Source organism: Lissotriton vulgaris, chromosome 12 (genome assembly GCF_964263255.1).
Source record: "Lissotriton vulgaris chromosome 12, aLisVul1.2, whole genome shotgun sequence".
Classification (NCBI taxonomy): Eukaryota; Metazoa; Chordata; class Amphibia; order Caudata; family Salamandridae; genus Lissotriton; species Lissotriton vulgaris.
In genome coordinates this window covers 737,166,047-737,184,807 of record NC_141700.1, presented here as the reverse complement: position 1 = coordinate 737,184,807, position 18,761 = coordinate 737,166,047, and the positions used below count along the sequence as shown (strand labels likewise).

The window sequence follows — 18,761 nt, the reverse complement described above, 5'->3', positions numbered from 1 at the left end:
TCTTGTATTTTCAGTGATATGACCACTGAAGGCCCTGATTTTATTTTAAAAACAGAGCTTTGACTATACCATTTCCTGCTGAAAGGCAATATTTTTTTTCTCATTCCTGTCTTGTCAAGCAATTTGGTGCTTACTTTACCTCCATGTTAAAGAACAATAGATGTTTCAGAACCCAGGCTAATGTGCTTCATTGCTAAATACATATAAGGTCTTAAAGGCGGGACTGATTGCATTGCAAATGCTTGTGTAAAGTTTGTTATAAATAGTCCTTAAGAGCTTGGTCACGAGTTCAAGGGAAGGGGTAGACTCTTCGCCACTACCTGGCAGGGGTCTCATCAACCCTTCTGAAGGCGAGGATTGCATTAAGTTAGTAGTACATTGACATGTTCAGCAAATATCATAAACTGAACCATCTCCTGACTCTAAAATAAAGCTGGAATTAATACCAAATTCAATGGGACTCATGATGTCCACTTCAGGAGACTGAAGGACATTTCAGCCCTGCTCACTGCTATATAAGGTACATCCCTTCCGACGAAACAATGCACAGATCCCCCCACCGAGAAGACCTTGTAAGAAAGGTGTACCAAACCCTCCACTCTCAGAAGGTCCTGCTCTATCTGCTGATACACTGTGTGCTGCCGGAGTCGGTCGCCCAGGGGACAGAGCAAGGATGCCAGCTACACAGCCACGAGGTAACCGGGCTCTCCAGGGATGGAGATGTCATACTAGGTGGGATATTTCCACTCCATGATGACGTGGACATCCAAAAGACCACCTTCACGGTGCAACCTGCACTGATACGTTGCCAGAGGTACTGTTACTTATTCTGTGTTGCTTCTCTTTAGCTGAACCACTCTGGGCGCTGGCAGTGATTGCCTCCTTTCTAAATGTGATGCAATGTGTAGGAAGCTGTATGGGGTTAGACCATGAACTCTGATGGGCATGTGAAGAGTAGGGGCTTGTGGCCAAATGGTAAGTTTGTTGTCAGAGCTGTAAATGTGCAGACACGTGTAGAGATGCGTGGTCAGGGCTGAGTTGAGAGGACAGATGGATTTCATCATAGAGTTGGACTGTCAGAGTTGTTGTATTGGATACCAGGGAATGCTAGAACAGTGTGCAGAACATCTTAGAGGTGCATTGGTAGACAACTTCATGGTGTGCAGTTTCAAAGCTGTACATTTGGCCCCAGAATTAGGGAGAGGAGCTGCTGTTGTAGGGTTGCATTGAATGCTTGGCCTTAGAATTGGGGAAGGAGACACCTATGGCTCTTCATACAAGTCACAGCCAAAGCAGGTCAGTGAGTACAAGTACCAGAGACATTTTAAGATATGGCCAAAGTGGGCAATTGCCCAGGGCCCACACCTGCCAAGGGGTTCCTGTGAAAGTATTCTTTTGATCTCATATCTGTTTCTCCATCTAAACATTCAATACTTAAAATATTGTTTGTAATGATTTGTCTTGAATTAGCAGAAAATGAGTAAAACAATGAAAATATTGTTTTGGACAGGGACCCCTAAAGTATGTCCAGTCTGAGGGCCCCAACATTCCTAAAATGACACTGACCAGTGGCAGAGTAGAAGGGCTGATGTGGCAAGTTACATGTCTTGAATGCAGCAATGGGCTAGGAAGGGAAATACAGATACAAGTAGAGGGCTGGTGTCAGTGGCGTTGTATGGGCATGGGAATGAAGAGGAACCCCATCAGGGGAGTGCATTGCTACATGTTTATGGGTAATGAGGCCAGATGCAGATCTTCATAAAGGTGAATTGGCACAGCCATGTATTGAGTCCAATGATTGGGGTAAGAGCAGAGCTGTAGATTACGAAAGGGGTGCATGGTCAATGCTGTCCCTTGTGCCCTAAGGCTGTGGCTCCAGGGGAGAAGCAGATCCAAGGATGCTGTTTTAGAGCAGAGCATGTTGGCTCATTAAAGGGTACAACAAGGTGCCACATGGTAGCAGTGAGGCACTTTGCCAAAATGCTGAACTCAGCACTCACAAAAGAAAAGAAGGTGATTCTATAGGTCTGCCGACATGCACACTGTCAGAGGTTTGCAGCACACCCATGAATATGATTAGATACAGGTTAGCTTTAAAAGTTGTGTACGGAACTAAAAGTTCACATAACAGTGTATTGAGGAAACTGCAATGAAGATTCCACCGAAATAAATACCTGAAGTGGTAGACAGTCACTAAAAAGTGCATTTATCGAGGATGCGTCAGCCTCTCAATTGGAATATGTAACATGTTCTGGAAGTTGATTCTGAGATGTTCTGGTGGAATACGCATGGGCCCTGGCATACGAACAATATGCAGAATATGCAACGGCACAGTGGCGCCACTGCTTCCCAGACTTTCGAACACTTTGCACCAGATCTGTGTTCTTTTTGCATCTCAATCCCTTTGCAATGCATTTTGGGGGTATTTACTTCCCAAGGCAAATTAGGATTTGCGTTAGAAGGTTGGCCAAGGTAACACAAAGGAGCACTATGCTCTACTTTGTGTCAAGGGGGGTGGTGCTTGGGCATTCAATTTGATGCAAATCTACTAACAATTGTAGACCGGTATTTGTGCCAAGACCTTATGCCTACTCAAGGTTGGTACAACAGAGGACATTTTAATTTCTTCAAACCTTTCATTATATTACATGATAGTGTTTGTACTAGAATGAACCCCTTCCAATACAGAATCTATGCGTGACAGAATACACACAATCATCCTTGCACATTTGTGCAAGTTTGTGTGTAGGCACATAGGAGCCTGAAGAGTGCATGTGATTGGGAGAGAAAAGCAGCATATCTTAAAGGACTTGACGCTTTTTTCACGCTACTTTTGAGGTAACTTTGGTTGCTGTCCTGAGTTGCATCATATTTTAGTACATGTCCTCCAACGTGCCCAAGCACCAGAACCACCATTGACACTGTCGTTCAATAGTGAGTTGCACCGGCAGAGCTGTGTGTGGGTTATTCTACTTGTACTGTTAAAAAAGAGTGTCCTACATCTGAGTGATGAGATAGGTCTGCAGAGCTGCATCTGGATCTCCATAAAGGCACACTTGGATAAAAATAATTCCAGATTTGTAAAGTGTGACTTATCACCCCTAAGGGTATCAAAGCGATGGGGGCTGTTGAGGTAATTGAGTGAGCTGGGGGCCTGATTCACAGAACTAACTTAAGACAAAATCCTAAACTTACTACTTTTGGTATTCACAGAAGTTAGGATTTTGTCTTAACTGTGTCTTAAGACAAACTTAAGTTAGGAGTTTGTCTTAAGTCTGTCTTAAGACAAACTTAAGACAGACTTAAGTTGGGAGTTTGTCTTAAGTCTGTCTAAAGACAAACTTAAGACAGACTTAAGTTAGGAGTTTTTCTTAAGGCTGTCTTTAGACAAACTTAAGACAGACTTAAGTTAGGATTTTGTCTTAAGTCTGTCTTAAGACAAACTTAAGACAAAATCCTAATTTCTGTGAATACCAAAAGTAGTAAGTTTAGGATTTTGTCTTAAGTTAGTTCTGTGAATCGCCCCCTAGTGTCCAGAGTCACAAGTTGCTGAGCTGCAGCCGGGGTTTGAACTGTGATCCCAGTGCTCTGGAAGCAGCCAATCTGGCCCCTGTGCACGTGTGTTTGGGGGGGGGGGGAGTGTGTCCCACTATTATATTTTTGAGGATGTACTGCACATCGGAATTGAATCAAAAAAGGAATATTTTTTGTAACTAGAGTTGTATGGCTTGAGAAATGAGGTGCATTGGCAGATCCAAATTTACAGACCAATACAAATAAATGTGTTCTGATGGTTGAAATGTGATTTTGGTGCCCTTGCATCAATATTGTGGTCCCTAACTATCCCATCATAGCTTTTATTGATGATTGAGCATTGTGTTTCAAAAATATACTGCTATAAATGACTGAATTTGAAGCATACTGTGTATATTTCAGATTTCGCTCACCGAATTACCGAGCCCTTCAAGCCATGGTGTTCGCAATTGAGGAGATTAATGCAAACCCTAACATTTTACCCAACATTACCATTGGCTTCCAAATATATGACTCATGTAGGATATTGAAGCGATCCCTCGAGGGAACACTATGGATCCTGGCGGGTAAAAATGAGTCTGTTCCAAATTTCTGCTGTCGGGAGAAGCTCCAACTCATGGGCGTCATTGGGGATGCTGGGTCATCGGGCTCCGTCGTCATGGCGCGGGTACTTGGGCTGTACAGACTCCCCCAGGTAAGAATTTGAGAAAGAAAAAACAATCCATACAGCTAAATTCATAATGAAGGATTAATGCACTTCTTTCCAGGCAGCCCATGTAAGGAGAGTCTGAGTTTTATTGCATGGTTTGTAGTCTAATATCACACAAACCTACCTCTATAGTGGCTAGGTCACCAGAAAACCTTTGTAGCTGACATGCTTGACTATTTCTCAGTAAGAGATCACAGGCTAAGACTGCCTATTATTGCTCCATACCCATGATGCTGGATGCACAAAGATTGCAGTGATAACTGAGCAATTTAATTAGCTCATAACATTTTCAGTACTTTGTGAATTTCCATAATAATAATGTTTTTACATACTGCACCAGACTGCACTTCTAGAATCCAGTGTTGTGAAGAGAAGATGATCCTGTTGTACATTTCATAGTTTGCAATCTATTGTTCTCTTTCAAAATTTGGGAAAATTACAATAAAAGTACTAAAGATGGTTGTTTCAAGTGTTATTGCTGTCAGCGAATCACCAACTCAAATCAAATTGTACTTATTGTCTCAGCTAAAAAGTCACACAATATTCATATAATACACTAACAAAATTCATTCACAAGAAAAATCATGACATTTTGAAAAAAATCACAATTTTCAGATAAAAACGTAACATCTTAAAAACCTTATAAAGAAAACTAAACAATACTCTTTCTTATTAATTAATGAATAGATTTTCCTCAGGTTGACTCCTTGCAAGTTCCTATACTTAATAGATATATATTGGAACTGGACGCTGCAGTGTACCACCCTTAAAGGTGAAGGGGCCCCACACCCCCACCTCTTTCCAAACATATAGAGTGTGAGTCAGGCTGAGCAAGGTCAGCCTAACAGACACTCTTCATGTTCAGGGCAATCAGCCAGACGCTGTACGTGCCCTAAATATGCAGGCACCTGGCTGTCTACACTGACGTTTGACAGGCTGAAGATGTCACAGCCCTGTGGGTGAGAATTGCTCAGCCTGGGAAAAAGCTTGGATGTCCTTCCCCTCATGATGGGGGGTGGGAGGTCATCACTGATGACCTTGGACCGGTACACTTCAGTATTAAGCCCTGAAATACCCAGAGCGAGTGTACATCAGTGATGCTTGTCACAGAGTGGGGACAGGTTAGCATTCTCACTCACCCCATTCTCTCTGTGATAATTAAGAGACTGTCCCAACCGGTCATTGGCTGACCCATAGCAACATAGCCAGTGAGAGCAGGTGACAGTCTCAAACGTCATGTACCACTGAGGCTTCCCTCCCACCCCTTAAGATCACCTTTGCAGCCCGGTAAGTTTTTTTTGTGTGAGTGGTGATGTGAATGAGTGTGAGTGTGTCCTTGCATTTGTGCTTTTCATTTGGGACTGAATGTTTGCCCTTATATGATGCATGGGTGTAAGTAAGTGGGCGCGTGTGCGTGTGTTGCCCACCTGCCTCTCCTCAAATTAACTTTCACCACTGACTGTAAGATAAATTTGGAGCATGTCTGTCAGGGAAACACAGAGCACTTACCTGAGGAGTTAGTGTCTGATTATGACTTTGGTGGTGCAGGAGCTGGCTGCCATGCCGCCGCCCCACGCCTGCACCACCAAAGCGCACTGTCGGCTGCCCGCCAGATTACAAGTATTTTTGCATTTTCGCTGGAGGCTGGTACTTTGGAGTTCCCACAGTGGTGCCTTTCAAAAAAGAACCGCAATGGGAAGATCAAAGCTGCTCTTGCATGGCATGCACTGTTCAGTCCATGCCGTGCAGAAACAGGGAGTGCATGGACACAGGGGGCCACACCATGTGCCACCTTGCATGTATTCCCAGGTGCAGAGGAAGATTCCTCCCCGCCTCACTTTTCACGGCAGGCTCACCACCATAAAAAGTGAGGCTGGCGGAAACTCTTAGTATGCTTTGAGGTGCCGCTGCAGCACCGCCAAGCATATTACAGCCTCAGGCCTGCCACACTATCGCCGGGAATCACAGACCCTCGGAGGTTGTAGTTGTCCCCAAACTTTCCAACCGCTTCACTCATAGTGAGGAGGTCGCACCACTTGTGCAGTAGGCAAGTAACAACCCCAAACCTCCACCAAGGGTCCAGGATCCCATGGACCACCAAACCCTTAATCTGGCCTTTAGTGTTCAAATCCTTTGAGCTGCAGTTAGTACAGTTAGTGTACAGCTGTCCCTTCTTTGTTGACTACCTAAGGATCCAATGGCCAGATTTCAAGCCGAGTACCTAGACCATCACATTTCAAGCGTAATCATTTCAAGATGAGTTTCTATGCTGAGCTGTGATTTACTGCAGAGCTTATTGCTTAATCTGATCTGGAGTGAGAGACATAGCCAGGATGCACTTACCACCCTGCAACGTACACTGATGGAGGGTGACCTTAGCACACCCAACATTGAGTTGACTATGCAGCAGCTCAGTTGCAACGGCCTCTAGCTTGGTTGCACATACTCCCATCTCCTGAGATGGCACTTATCAGGCGTCCCTGGGCAACATTATGTCCTTTCAGGAAGTCATGGACATCTACAGGAGAGGGGCTGGCCAAGTTTTTTACATTCCACATGATGCAAAGGTTGCTGTGTGCTACATGGGGGTTCTAGCTGCAGATAGCCCACGCCATGCAATCACTACTCACTGTATATCTCTCAATTCCACCCCAACAAAGTATGCTGCTGGAGCAAGGGCCAGAGGGGATTCAGTACTCCCACAACCCCTGACAAATTCATCCAGGTCTTGTGTTCTACAAATGGTGAAGGACATGTACCAAAATCCCAGATTTCACTTTACATAATTTAACTATGTACACCAAGCCTACCTCTCCCTGCAGTGCATCAAACTCATGTACCCGCCCCGCTCTTCTGAATGGCCCGCTGTAAACAGGTGACAGACATCTCCATTGATCTCTCCTTTGTGCTATTTTAAAGGCGATAGCCTTGGCATGGGAGGCGCCCGCTCCCCCAGATCCCCAGTGCTGGCTGCCCATATTGCTGTTTTGGCTGCGAGCATAGGCCAACACCATGTGGATACACCCAGATTCAGGGGGACACAAGAACCAGTCGAGAATGCTGGGACATCTTCCTGCTTCAGGTTGAGGACAAAAACAATGCAAGACCCCCGTGAACCATGTCTCACCATCACACATGTATGAACTTCGAGCCCTGCTGAGCAGCTGCACTATACTCCCCGCACACGCAGGGGCGGCCTTAGGCATGTGCTAGCTGTGCACCTGCACAGGGCCACCAAACACCAGGGGCCACCATGCCAATATATATCCTTAACATATTAATCCTCTGAGGATGGATACATATTTGCATGGCGGCCCCTGGCAGGGATTTGGCGGTCTCCGGCTCTGTTCAACTTCCAAACACCCTGACCCCCGCTCTTCACTGGCCTCGAGCTCCACTCTGCCCGGATCCCCTCTTTCAGGGCCCCTACCTACGCTCCCTGCCTAGGGCCGCCATGAGCCTAGAGCTGCCCCTGGCACACGTCCCCTCTACTCACACGACTATCACTACTAGGCCATTGCGGGACACGTGTTCTGGCCACCTGGACACACAGTGTTTTCAGCACTGGGATGCCACTCCCCCTACTGGTGCTGTTCGCTAACACACTTCACCTATGCGACACCTGGTCTACCTACACACACCGCAGTACTGTCATCCACAAGCAGACTCCACAGATGCATTAACACTTTGAACAATTGTTGATTTGTTGAAGTGTTCATAATGTTGATTACAAGCATTGGTACGTGCTGACGACTGTAATGACATGCTCAGTTGATACCTTATACATGGCGAATTAGGAAATGTCTCTATAACTACAAGCACACTTGTTGCCAAGTTTTTACAATGCCTATGAAACTCAATACCTTAATAAAATATATTTAATAATAATAATAATAATAATAATAATAATAATAATAATAATAATAATAATAATAATAATAGGCCTGCAATAATGTTCCTCCTGTTTTCACTGTTGGTCAAGTACTGAGGTTCCGTGACGATTTGAACCCGTGTTTTCAACATTGTCGGAAATACATAATATTGGTATCAGCGAATCGCAAATGATCCATTTAGTATATCCTGGTGTTTTCGCTACGCTACGAGCAAGAGCACTCCTTTTATAAACACATTTCTGATCTACCCACGGCATCCATCTTAGATCATGGCCGCCATTTTGTGTTTCTTGCCCTCACATACGCAATAACCTCTGATCACTTCATTTCGATTAAGGACACGTAACCTTAGCCGGAGATTCACCTCTTTCTTGACACGTGCACCTTAAACCAGCTCACGCTGTAGCTGCATGACTCGACAAAGGCTGCCTCCTCTGCCCGAGGCCAGTCCTGCCAAACTGGTCTCCGTGTCCATTGTCCTGATCATGATTAGGCGGCCGAAGCCGGTAGCCTTGCCCATTTACAACCCACAAACATCCCTTATCCCACTTTTCTATCTTCCACACCTGGCTCTGATTCTTTCCTGCTGAATCTTTATTAGGGGGAGGTAACGAACTTTACGATGAGGCGGTCCGGATCCTGAATGCAATATTGACAGGGAATTGTGACAAACTAGTGGGAACCCCTCTCTTCGTAATGTTTGGCCTCAGATATTATCGACGGTTCCTGTGTAACGCCAAATATTTATTGTTTTAGACACAAAGGTTTTGGGAATGTATTACATGTAAAGAATTTGCCCCCAGCTTAAAATTCAGTATATAAGGAGCAACCCTCTTTGTACAAATCGAACAGGCTCCTAGTTACTGCCCATGCGTAGTTTCTGTGACTTCTGTGTCCCTGCAGTAATAAACCTTTGGTCTTTGACGCCACCATCGAGAAGCCCGTGTTTCTGTTCATTTGTGCACCAAGGCAGGTGGAACTCCGGGGTCTTTGGGTGTTGTTCCCTGACACCTCTGGACGGAACCAAAAAGTCCAGAACTCCAATTGGCGCCCAACGTGGGGCGACGTCATTCGGTACCGGTCCAAAAGCCTGAAGAGTTCGAGAAGCTTCGTGTGAAGATTCCTGAGGGAGGCGCCCCACTTCATCGATCCCGGCATATCGCAAAAGTGGCCCGAAGTTCTCTTCCACGAGGGTTCCCGTTCAGGACGGCTGCAGTGGGCCGTTGCCTTGACCGTCGCCCTGTCTTGGACCCGAGGTGCAGTCCTTAGTACAGCGAAACGTGACGGGTTTCTCCTTGGTGACGTCTTCAGTGCCTCAGTTAAGTATTTAGTGATAGCTAGCTGGTTACTTTGTGAGGGTTACTAAAATCCTTGATCGGTTCTTGGTTTGGTTTGGTTTTGTAAGATTATCACTGGTTGTTCTAGTTACGATAATCTATTTGGTTTAGTTTGGGTATCGATACATCAGTTCGTTTTGGTAGGCCTAAGTTCTTGGTTCGAGTGCACATATTTGTTTTGTGTTTTGTTTGTTTTGTGTTCCGGACTGAAAAATGGTAAGTCGGAAAAATTGTATGTTGTCGTGTTTTAGTTGCAACAGTGACTCACAATTGGAGGACTCATGTCTGGTTCCTCCGATTGGGACTCCCCTATATGACTTATATTGTAAACACGGTGTGGGTCCTATATCTTATAATGAGGTGTGGGTCCGTTACTGTAAAAACGATGGTGTCCTTAGTTGGCCATTACATGGTAGTTTTGAACCCGAGATTCTCGATAATTTAGAAGCGAAATTGTTTAGGAAGAAAGCCCGGCCGGCAATGTTTGATTCTTTCCGTTATTGGCGAAAGGAATCCAAACAGAGAGAAATGAAAAGGTTAAAGAAAGAACAGAAAGAACAAGAAGAGTTGACTCTAGAGCAAGCGGCTAAACAGTTGCAGGCTAACGAGTGTGAGAAAGCCATAGATGTAGCCATTAGAGAACACAATTTAGCGATTGACAAGTGCTATCCTGCCTTGCCATCGAAAACAGCTAAAATACTGGAGGATTCCGAAAACGATCCTCTGCTATCTTATCTGTTACGGTCACCTCCACCGTATGCACAAGGTGCTACGGCTCCACTTGTCCCGAATGTTCAATTGCCGGTTGCTGGACAACCTGGTGTTCCTGCTCCTGTCCCTCAGAATCAAGTTCCTGTACCTCCTGTGGTCAATGTAAATGTTCCTACGGCTCCTCCTCCTCCTGGATTGCCGACTTCTATACCTGTATCTGTCTCGCTTGCACCTACTACTCCACAAACTATCTTCCTCGATACTCCTACTGTTCCGCTATCTATTCCTACCTCTACTGCGTTTTCTGCGTCTGCGAGTGTGTTGACTCCACTTTCTGTTCGACGAAGAATCACTGATTCCGTATCTAACATTCTGTCTCCTTTCTATAAAACTTTAATCAAGACTCCTACTTCCGATTCTGTTCAGAGACGTAGTCAGCTTCCAAGTACTGAGGAACGGGGAATTTTAGATTCCACGGCTCTCAGATGGATTTAGAAGAGTAGGAGATATAGTACGAGAGATGTGCTAGACACCTTTATGCAGTGGAAAGAGCCAACGCAACGGTATGTCTTTGACGAGATGTGCTCGTTGTTACGTGAGGAGATAGAAGACGATGATGTTGAATCAAATTTAGAAGATTTGATTAAGGTTCAGAAAGACTTTGCTGCAGGAATGATAGTGGGTGAAAATATAAAAGAAGCGATGGAACTTATTTTAAGTTTTAGGAATGATCCATCTCTTCGTTCGCCGAGAGATTTAGAAAGAGGAAAAATGAAGCTAAGTCGCCAATATCCTATGAGGGAAGTTCCTCCAATCTGGCGCGAAGCAGTGGCACGTGATGATAATGCTGGTATTGCAGGTGCTCCAGCGCAATTCCAGAGAGTGTGGATACACATTCCATGGAAGCGAGCTGAAGTGCTAGCAGTGAAACAGGCCTTGCCAGATCCACGTAAGAATCCTGCTGGATATTACAAGGAATTAACACAGACAGTTGAGGCTTGTATAATGAACTTAGCCGACATCGATATGTTATTTGGTAATGTGGTTCCGCAACCGGTGTGGGCTAAAATTCGTAGAGAGGATCATCAAGTTGCCTTAGGTGGTGACTGGGCAGCCATCACTGCAGCGGATGGTCAGCAAGTAGGTGGTGCGAAACCCGAACCTCTAATTGCTAATCTACCAGGTAGAATAATTGATCTAATGAAGACCTTGATGCCAGCATTACGTGTTAATTGGGACAAGTTATCAGCATGCAGGCAGAAGAAAGACGAAAGTGTCTCCGACTTCTTCACGAGGTTTGAGGAGACTTTTGTAGATCATAGTGGTCAGGACATGAGTACAGAAGGAGGACAAAGACTATTTGTCGATAAATTTGTGCATAATTTGTTACCTGAATTATGCAATAAACTAAAAGATTCAGAAAGTGCGTGGGCTGTTTCCACAACTGCGCAAATACTTGCGACTGCGCAGTACTACGAAAACAGGGATAAAGAGGAAAAGGAGAAATCAGACAAGAAAACGAAGGATTTAAAAACTAAAGTTCTTTTACAGCAGGCGTATCCGCCCCGCACGAATCAGACTAATATGCAGCAAGGTTCGTACCAAAGGACAGATTATAGTGCATCAAGACCTCAATATCAGTGGAACCAATGTGCGTACTGTAAGAAAGAGGGTCACTACAAAAATGAATGTCCAATCTTAGCACAGAATAATGCAGCAGCAGCTCAGAGAGGTCGTGGTGGTTTTGTGCAAAATTCTAGAGGTCGAGGACGAGGTGCTATGCCTCCACAAACGAATGATCGTCCTTCCAATCACTTTGATCAACGAAATGGACAGTCTACTCAGCAAAACAGATCTCAACAATATCTTGTTGAGGACTATTGTGAAGTAGATGAGGGTTTTCAGCAAAATGGGTACTAGGACAGCCATGGACAGAGAGAGGGAGTAGTATCAGTTCCAGTGGATCAGAGTGGGCCTTATGTCGCAGTAGCAACATCAGGTGTAGTCGAACCGTTTCTGTTGGATACTGGTGCCGCAAAAAGTTCTATCATTCATGCGAAACTCCCTGGCGCACCTTTGTCTGGCTCAACAAATGTCTCTGTAGGTTTTTCAGGCGCCCCTGTTTACAACCCGATATCTGGTCCTTTGTCTATTTCTGTTGGACCATGTCACTTAAAAGCACCTCTGATTTTGACGACAGGTTGTAATGAAAATCTGCTTGGTTTAGATTTGTTAAAACGACTATATGCGACATTGTACTGTTCTCCGGAAGGAGTACAGCTTACATTGGGTAAAAATATCACTTCTCCGATGTACTTGTCAATGGATGCACTCCCGCCAGAGCTGCGTTCACTCCCTGATTCTCTTTGGGCGACTGGTCCTAATGATGTAGGTCTCTTAGAAATACCACCATATGTAGTGACTTTGAAAGCAAATGTGAAATTTCCAAGAATTCCTCAATACAAAATATCTAGTGAAGGTGAGCGTGCACTTTTATTGATTGTGCAAGATTTGATTAAGAAAGGTGTAGTCGAAGAAACGAGAGGAAATGTCTGCAACAGTCCTGTACTGCCAATTTTGAAACGAACTGATCCTACAAAGCCTCCAGTTTATAGGTTTGTCATAGACCTTAGAGAAGTTAATAAGATTGTAATTCCGCAGTTTCCTGTAGTTCCAGACATTACTGCTTTGTTAACACTGATTCCTGCTACAGCTACTTGGCTCTCAGTCATCGACTTGAAGAATGCCTTTTTCAGCATTCCGATAGCCGAGGAAAGCAGAGATATTTTCGGCTTCTGTCTAGGAGGTCGAAGTTTCAGATTTAAACGCGCTCCACAAGGCTATTGTGAGAGCCCATCCATTTACAGTCAAGCACTGAAAAGCCAGTTAGATTCCTTTGTCCTTCCTCCAGGTTCTGCTCTAATACAGTATGTAGACGATCTTTTAGTGGCTGCTGATGACAAGGAAACTTGCAAAGCAGCTACAATTTCCTTATTGCATCATTTGTCTAATTTGAATCACAAGGTGTCTCCTTCCAAATTGCAATACTGCTGCCAAGAAGTGACCTACCTAGGTCATCTCTTGTCAAAGGAGGGAAGGAAGTTGACCCCAGAGAGAATAAAAGCAATTACACAAATGAGTGTTCCACGCACACAGAGAGAAGTACGTGCCTTTCTAGGTATTACCTCTTACTGTAGGCAGTGGATCCCAAATTTTTCTCTTTTAACAAAACCGTTGGTAGCTTTGACTGGGAAAAATGTTCCGAGTCCGGTACCATGGTCTGATGAATGTCAAGAGAGTTTTACTGAATTACGAAAAGCCTTGTGTTCAGCTCCTGTATTGGGTACACCTGATTACAGTAAGCCATTCACGCTCTATGTTCATGAGAGGGAAGGTTGCGCGTTGAGTGTTCTGACACAGAAGTTTGGTGATAAACAACGCCCTTGTGCGTATTTTTCATCAACATTAGACCCGGTAGCTAGAGCGTTGCCTAGTTGTTTGAGAGCTACAGCGGCAGCTGCGGCTTCCATTCGACAATCTGCTGGTTTGGTGATGAACAACATGCTAGTGGTCATGGTTCCTCATGCAGTGGATACACTCATGAATCGAACGAAGACACAACACCTTACCAGTGCGAGACTATCTGGTTACGAGCTGACATTACTAGCGGGTCATATTCAGATCAAAAGATGTAATGTATTGAATCCAGCAACGCTGTTGCCGACTGATCAAGAGTCGAGTGATTCCGAGCCACATGATTGTTGTTTTAAAACGGAGGAAGAGACAAAAGGACGCATCGACCTAAAGGATACTCCGCTATCCGATCCAGATGGTACGCTGTATGTGGACGGATCATGTTTTAAATTGAAGAATGGTGATGTGACTGCTGCTTACGCAGTAACGACTTTGAAGACGATTGTGGAGACTGCAAGAGTGAGTCAGAATTCTGCCCAAGCTGCAGAATTAATCGCCCTAACAAGAGCGTGTGTTTTAGCTAAGGGAAAGAGAGTGAATGTATTCACAGATAGTCAGTACGCATTTGGCGTGGCCCATAGTTTTGGCCGGTTGTGGAGAGAAAGAGGTTTCATTACGTCCCATGGGACTAAGATCCAACATGGCCAGCTAGTTAATGACTTGTTGGAATCTCTAACCTTACCGACTGAAGTTGCGATTGTGAAGTGCAGTGCTCATAAAGCAATCACGGATGATGTTGGTCGTGGGAATGCTTTTGCTGATGAAATTGCTAAACAGACAGCTAGAGACACGATGAGCAGAATGTATGTTGCTACGTCTGCAAGATGGATTGCTGAGTCTGGAATGTGCGAGGATACTATGGAAAGTGTGAAAGAGATTCAGAAAGAAGCAACTGAGGAAGAGAAACGTGTATGGAAAGAAAGTATGGGCAAGTTGGATTCGAATGGATGTTGGATTGATTTGACAGAACAGCAGCGTTGGATGTTGCCCGATGCGTATGTGCTTGCAGTAGTGACGATGGCGCATGGAGTAGCGCATATAAGTTCTAAAGGGATCTGTAAGATGTTGGCTCCGGTCTGGAAGAATGAGGGGATCAGTAAGTGTGCAGAAAGAGTGGTGAAAAATTGTATGGTGTGCTTGATGCATAATCCTGGTAAGGGAACTCCAACTCCAGCTGGTCATTTCGCTCCCCCTTCCTGCCCATCTGAAGTGATTCAGTTAGACTTCATTCACATGGAGCGCTGCAATAATTTGAAGTATGTCCTGGTGGTAGTTTGTGCTTTTTCCAGGTGGATCGAAGCATATCCACTAAAGGACAATACTGCCCTATCAACTGCCAAGATTCTTCTCAAAGAATATTTCCCTAGGTACGGAATGCCACGGATTGTATGGTCAGATAACGGAAGTGAGTTTATAGGGAAAGTTATGCAGAGTGTGTGTGCCGGCCTAGGGTTGAAACAGAAATTCCACAGTGCAAACCATCCCCAGTCTGCTGGTTTAGTGGAGGGTTACAATGGCACCCTCAAGCTGAAAATGGCTAAAATACAAGCATCCACAGGTTTAGCCTGGCCAGACGCACTTCCTTTGGCTTTGCTATCAACGAGAGCAACTGTACATTCTAGGGTGGGACTCAGTCCTTATGAGATAATTTTTGGCCGCCCGGCAAATATTTGGGGTGTGCCAAGGCCTAAAAAGTTTTGTTCCCTAGAATATCCTATGTTGATAGACTACCTTTACGACTTGACTGCTAAATTGAGTCTTATTCATCAACAGGTTTTTGATGCTTTGCCAAAGCCTCCGGAGAGTCCAGGGCATCAGCTGAAACCAGGCGAGTTCGTTGTCATCAAGAACTTCGCGAGGACGAAGAACCTTCAACCGAGATTTGTGGGGCCCTTCCAAATCCTACTGGCAACGAGGACAGCGGTTCGTGTGGCTGGACGCAAGCACTGGGTGCATGCGTCCCATGTAAAGCGTGTGCCTTTGCCGCTCCCTTACGACGACTGGGTGAAGAAGGGAATTGGTTCCTCTGAATTTGAAAACACGCCGAAATTCATCTCTTTCAGCGATGCCGAATTGATTACTGACACTCTAAAACCTGACTCTCCTCCTGAAAAGACTCCTTTGAACACTGAACATTTGCCTCCAGCATCAGAAGAAACTTTGCCATCTGCGAACTTAAACACTGCAACAGCTGCTAGTGATACACTATTTGCCGATCAGACAGTACCAGCGAAACAGAAATATAACTTAAGAAGCCGTAAAATGGACAAATAAAGCAGGCAACTGCATATTGTGATTTTGATATATTGAGCTTTTGCCTTCAGCCAGGAAGTTTGCTATTGTTTATTGTTTTTAAAATTGCCTTGCCGTCTGGGTAGCCGTAGGGTCGTGGCTGTGTGCCTAGTTGAATTTGCAGGGGTCTGACACAAGGTCGATCTTTCTGTTGGTTCTGGGAACTCCCAGGGCTGATAGAGGCATTTTCATCTACGTACACATCATCAGTGGTCGCGAGCGGATTGTAGAAGATGGAGCTTCCTGCGCTGCAACGAGAAAATGTGATTTATGTTCGCAGAAACAGACTTTATAGAATTCTTCATAGCAAATGCTTTTTGATGCAATGTGCCATTACATTCTTGATTATTTTGATGACGTTGGTGGGTGGAATCGTCTTCAGTATAAATTTGATTTTTGTGCCAGTTACTACAATACCTCCCCTTGATCCTGCTACTTCTACTGTTTCTTCTATACACTCTTTTCATTCGTTTCCTGAACATGAGCAAGCTCGACGCTCAGAGTTTATTAACAACACTTTTGTACAGCTCTTACACCAACACCAACTGGTAGTTAACACTACAGACTGCTGGGTGTGTGGCTTGATACCCCACACTATGGATAAAGGTATTCCCTATCTGGTTTTGCCTTTCAGCTACAATGGATCATTTCAGGCCCTCCAAACCATTTTTGCTTATGCCCTTGAAACCTATCCTCCACGTCCACCGCGTTCCACTAAATATAACTCTGCCAACAAAGCCTTAGTCCAGGGAATTATTGACATGGTCAAGGACGTCAATAACACTCCATCATACCCTAGAGACGAATTGCGAGTGTATTTAAGTTGGAATACTTCAGAGTATCGCCTTAGTTTAGGAGAAAGCAAGCGTAAAAGCTCAACTCCAATCTGGGTCGTACCTCACCGAGGTCAAGTCTGTCTGCAAGGTAATGGGAGAAATCCGAGGGCTCAGCTAGGGAGGAGTGAGTGCGTAGAGACTTATGTGTTTCCGGCTAACTCTTCCCCTGCCTTTCTGACTGCTAGGGGTACCTACTTCATCTGTCAAGATAGAGCTTATACATGGTTACCTGCCGACTTTTCAGGATCATGTTATATTGCTCGATTGTTGCCTCCGACATACACTGCTTCATCTGATTACCACAGAACCAGAGTAGCGAGAGGTGTCTTCAGCAAGGAAGATACCGCTGGTCAGGAAGCTGGAGACTTTTTCAAAGGCTTCCTTCCGTTCTGGGGGCCTATGGCCAATAGTAGAAACATACGTCAGCTAACACGGGTAGTTGAATCTACTATTACCGAAACTGCTGGTGCCCTTAGCAATTTGACAGCTGAGCTTCAGGCGGATAGACTCATGACGTTGCAGAACCGTATGGTTCTAGACGTTATACTTGCAGATCGAGGTGGGGTATGCAGAATGATCCAATCGAGCTGCTGTGTCTTTATTCCTAAGAACGCTCCAACAGTCTATGAGGCGATCTCTAAGCTACATAAGATTTCCGACTCCATACATGTAGACAAGGGAAACTGGTCCTTCATGGAGTGGTTTTGGACTCTGATATCAGCGTGGGGATGGAAGGTTCTGATGGTCATTGGTGTCATCTTAGTATTCCTATTCTCATGTTGTCTGATTATCCAGTGTGGTCCTGCTCTGTGTAGTCTTTGTGCTGCAACTTGTTTTAGGAAACCACCTGCGTTTGGAGAAAAGACACGAGAAAGGATGATGATACAACAGCATGTCACTGACCTGATGAGCATAGAATTAGATTCTGACATAGACTGAGTAATTGCCTATGTAAGGGCAAAAGGAGGGTCTGAGGTTCCGTGACGATTTGAACCCGTGTTTTCAACATTGTCGGAAATACATAATATTGGTATCAGCGAATCGCAAATGATCCATTTAGTATATCCTGGTGTTTTCGCTACGCTACGAGCAAGAGCACTCCTTTTATAAACACATTTCTGATCTACCCACGGCATCCATCTTAGATCATGGCCGCCATTTTGTGTTTCTTGCCCTCACATACGCAATAACCTCTGATCACTTCATTTCGATTAAGGACACGTAACCTTAGCCGGAGATTCACCTCTTTCTTGACACGTGCACCTTAAACCAGCTCACGCTGTAGCTGCATGACTCGACAAAGGCTGCCTCCTCTGCCCGAGGCCAGTCCTGCCAAACTGGTCTCCGTGTCCATTGTCCTGATCATGATTAGGCGGCCGAAGCCGGTAGCCTTGCCCATTTACAACCCACAAACATCCCTTATCCCACTTTTCTATCTTCCACACCTGGCTCTGATTCTTTCCTGCTGAATCTTTATTAGGGGGAGGTAACGAACTTTACGATGAGGCGGTCCGGATCCTGAATGCAATATTGACAGGGAATTGTGACAAACTAGTGGGAACCCCTCTCTTCGTAATGTTTGGCCTCAGATATTATCGACGGTTCCTGTGTAACGCCAAATATTTATTGTTTTAGACACAAAGGTTTTGGGAATGTATTACATGTAAAGAATTTGCCCCCAGCTTAAAATTCAGTATATAAGGAGCAACCCTCTTTGTACAAATCGAACAGGCTCCTAGTTACTGCCCATGCGTAGTTTCTGTGACTTCTGTGTCCCTGCAGTAATAAACCTTTGGTCTTTGACGCCACCATCGAGAAGCCCGTGTTTCTGTTCATTTGTGCACCAAGGCAGGTGGAACTCCGGGGTCTTTGGGTGTTGTTCCCTGACTCCGTCCAGAACTCCAGTACCTCATTTATTGTCTTGAGTACTTATTCTTACTTGTCAATGCACTTCTAGCATTTATCTGTGTCTTGT

At 44.8% G+C, this 18,761-nt stretch overlaps 1 protein-coding gene across 1 annotated transcript in view; it reads left to right on the top strand.

The window, feature by feature from the left end:
* The first annotated feature begins 542 nt into the window (after positions 1–542).
* The window catches only part of LOC147678455 (extracellular calcium-sensing receptor-like), a 58,806-nt gene continuing 40,587 nt past the window's right edge, over positions 543–18,761 (top strand). Inside the window, exons 1-2 of the mRNA XM_086945638.1 lie at positions 543–814; positions 3,937–4,228. Of these exons, the coding sequence (XP_086801764.1) occupies positions 543–814; positions 3,937–4,228 (564 nt within the window). The remainder of the gene's footprint in view (positions 815–3,936; positions 4,229–18,761) is intronic.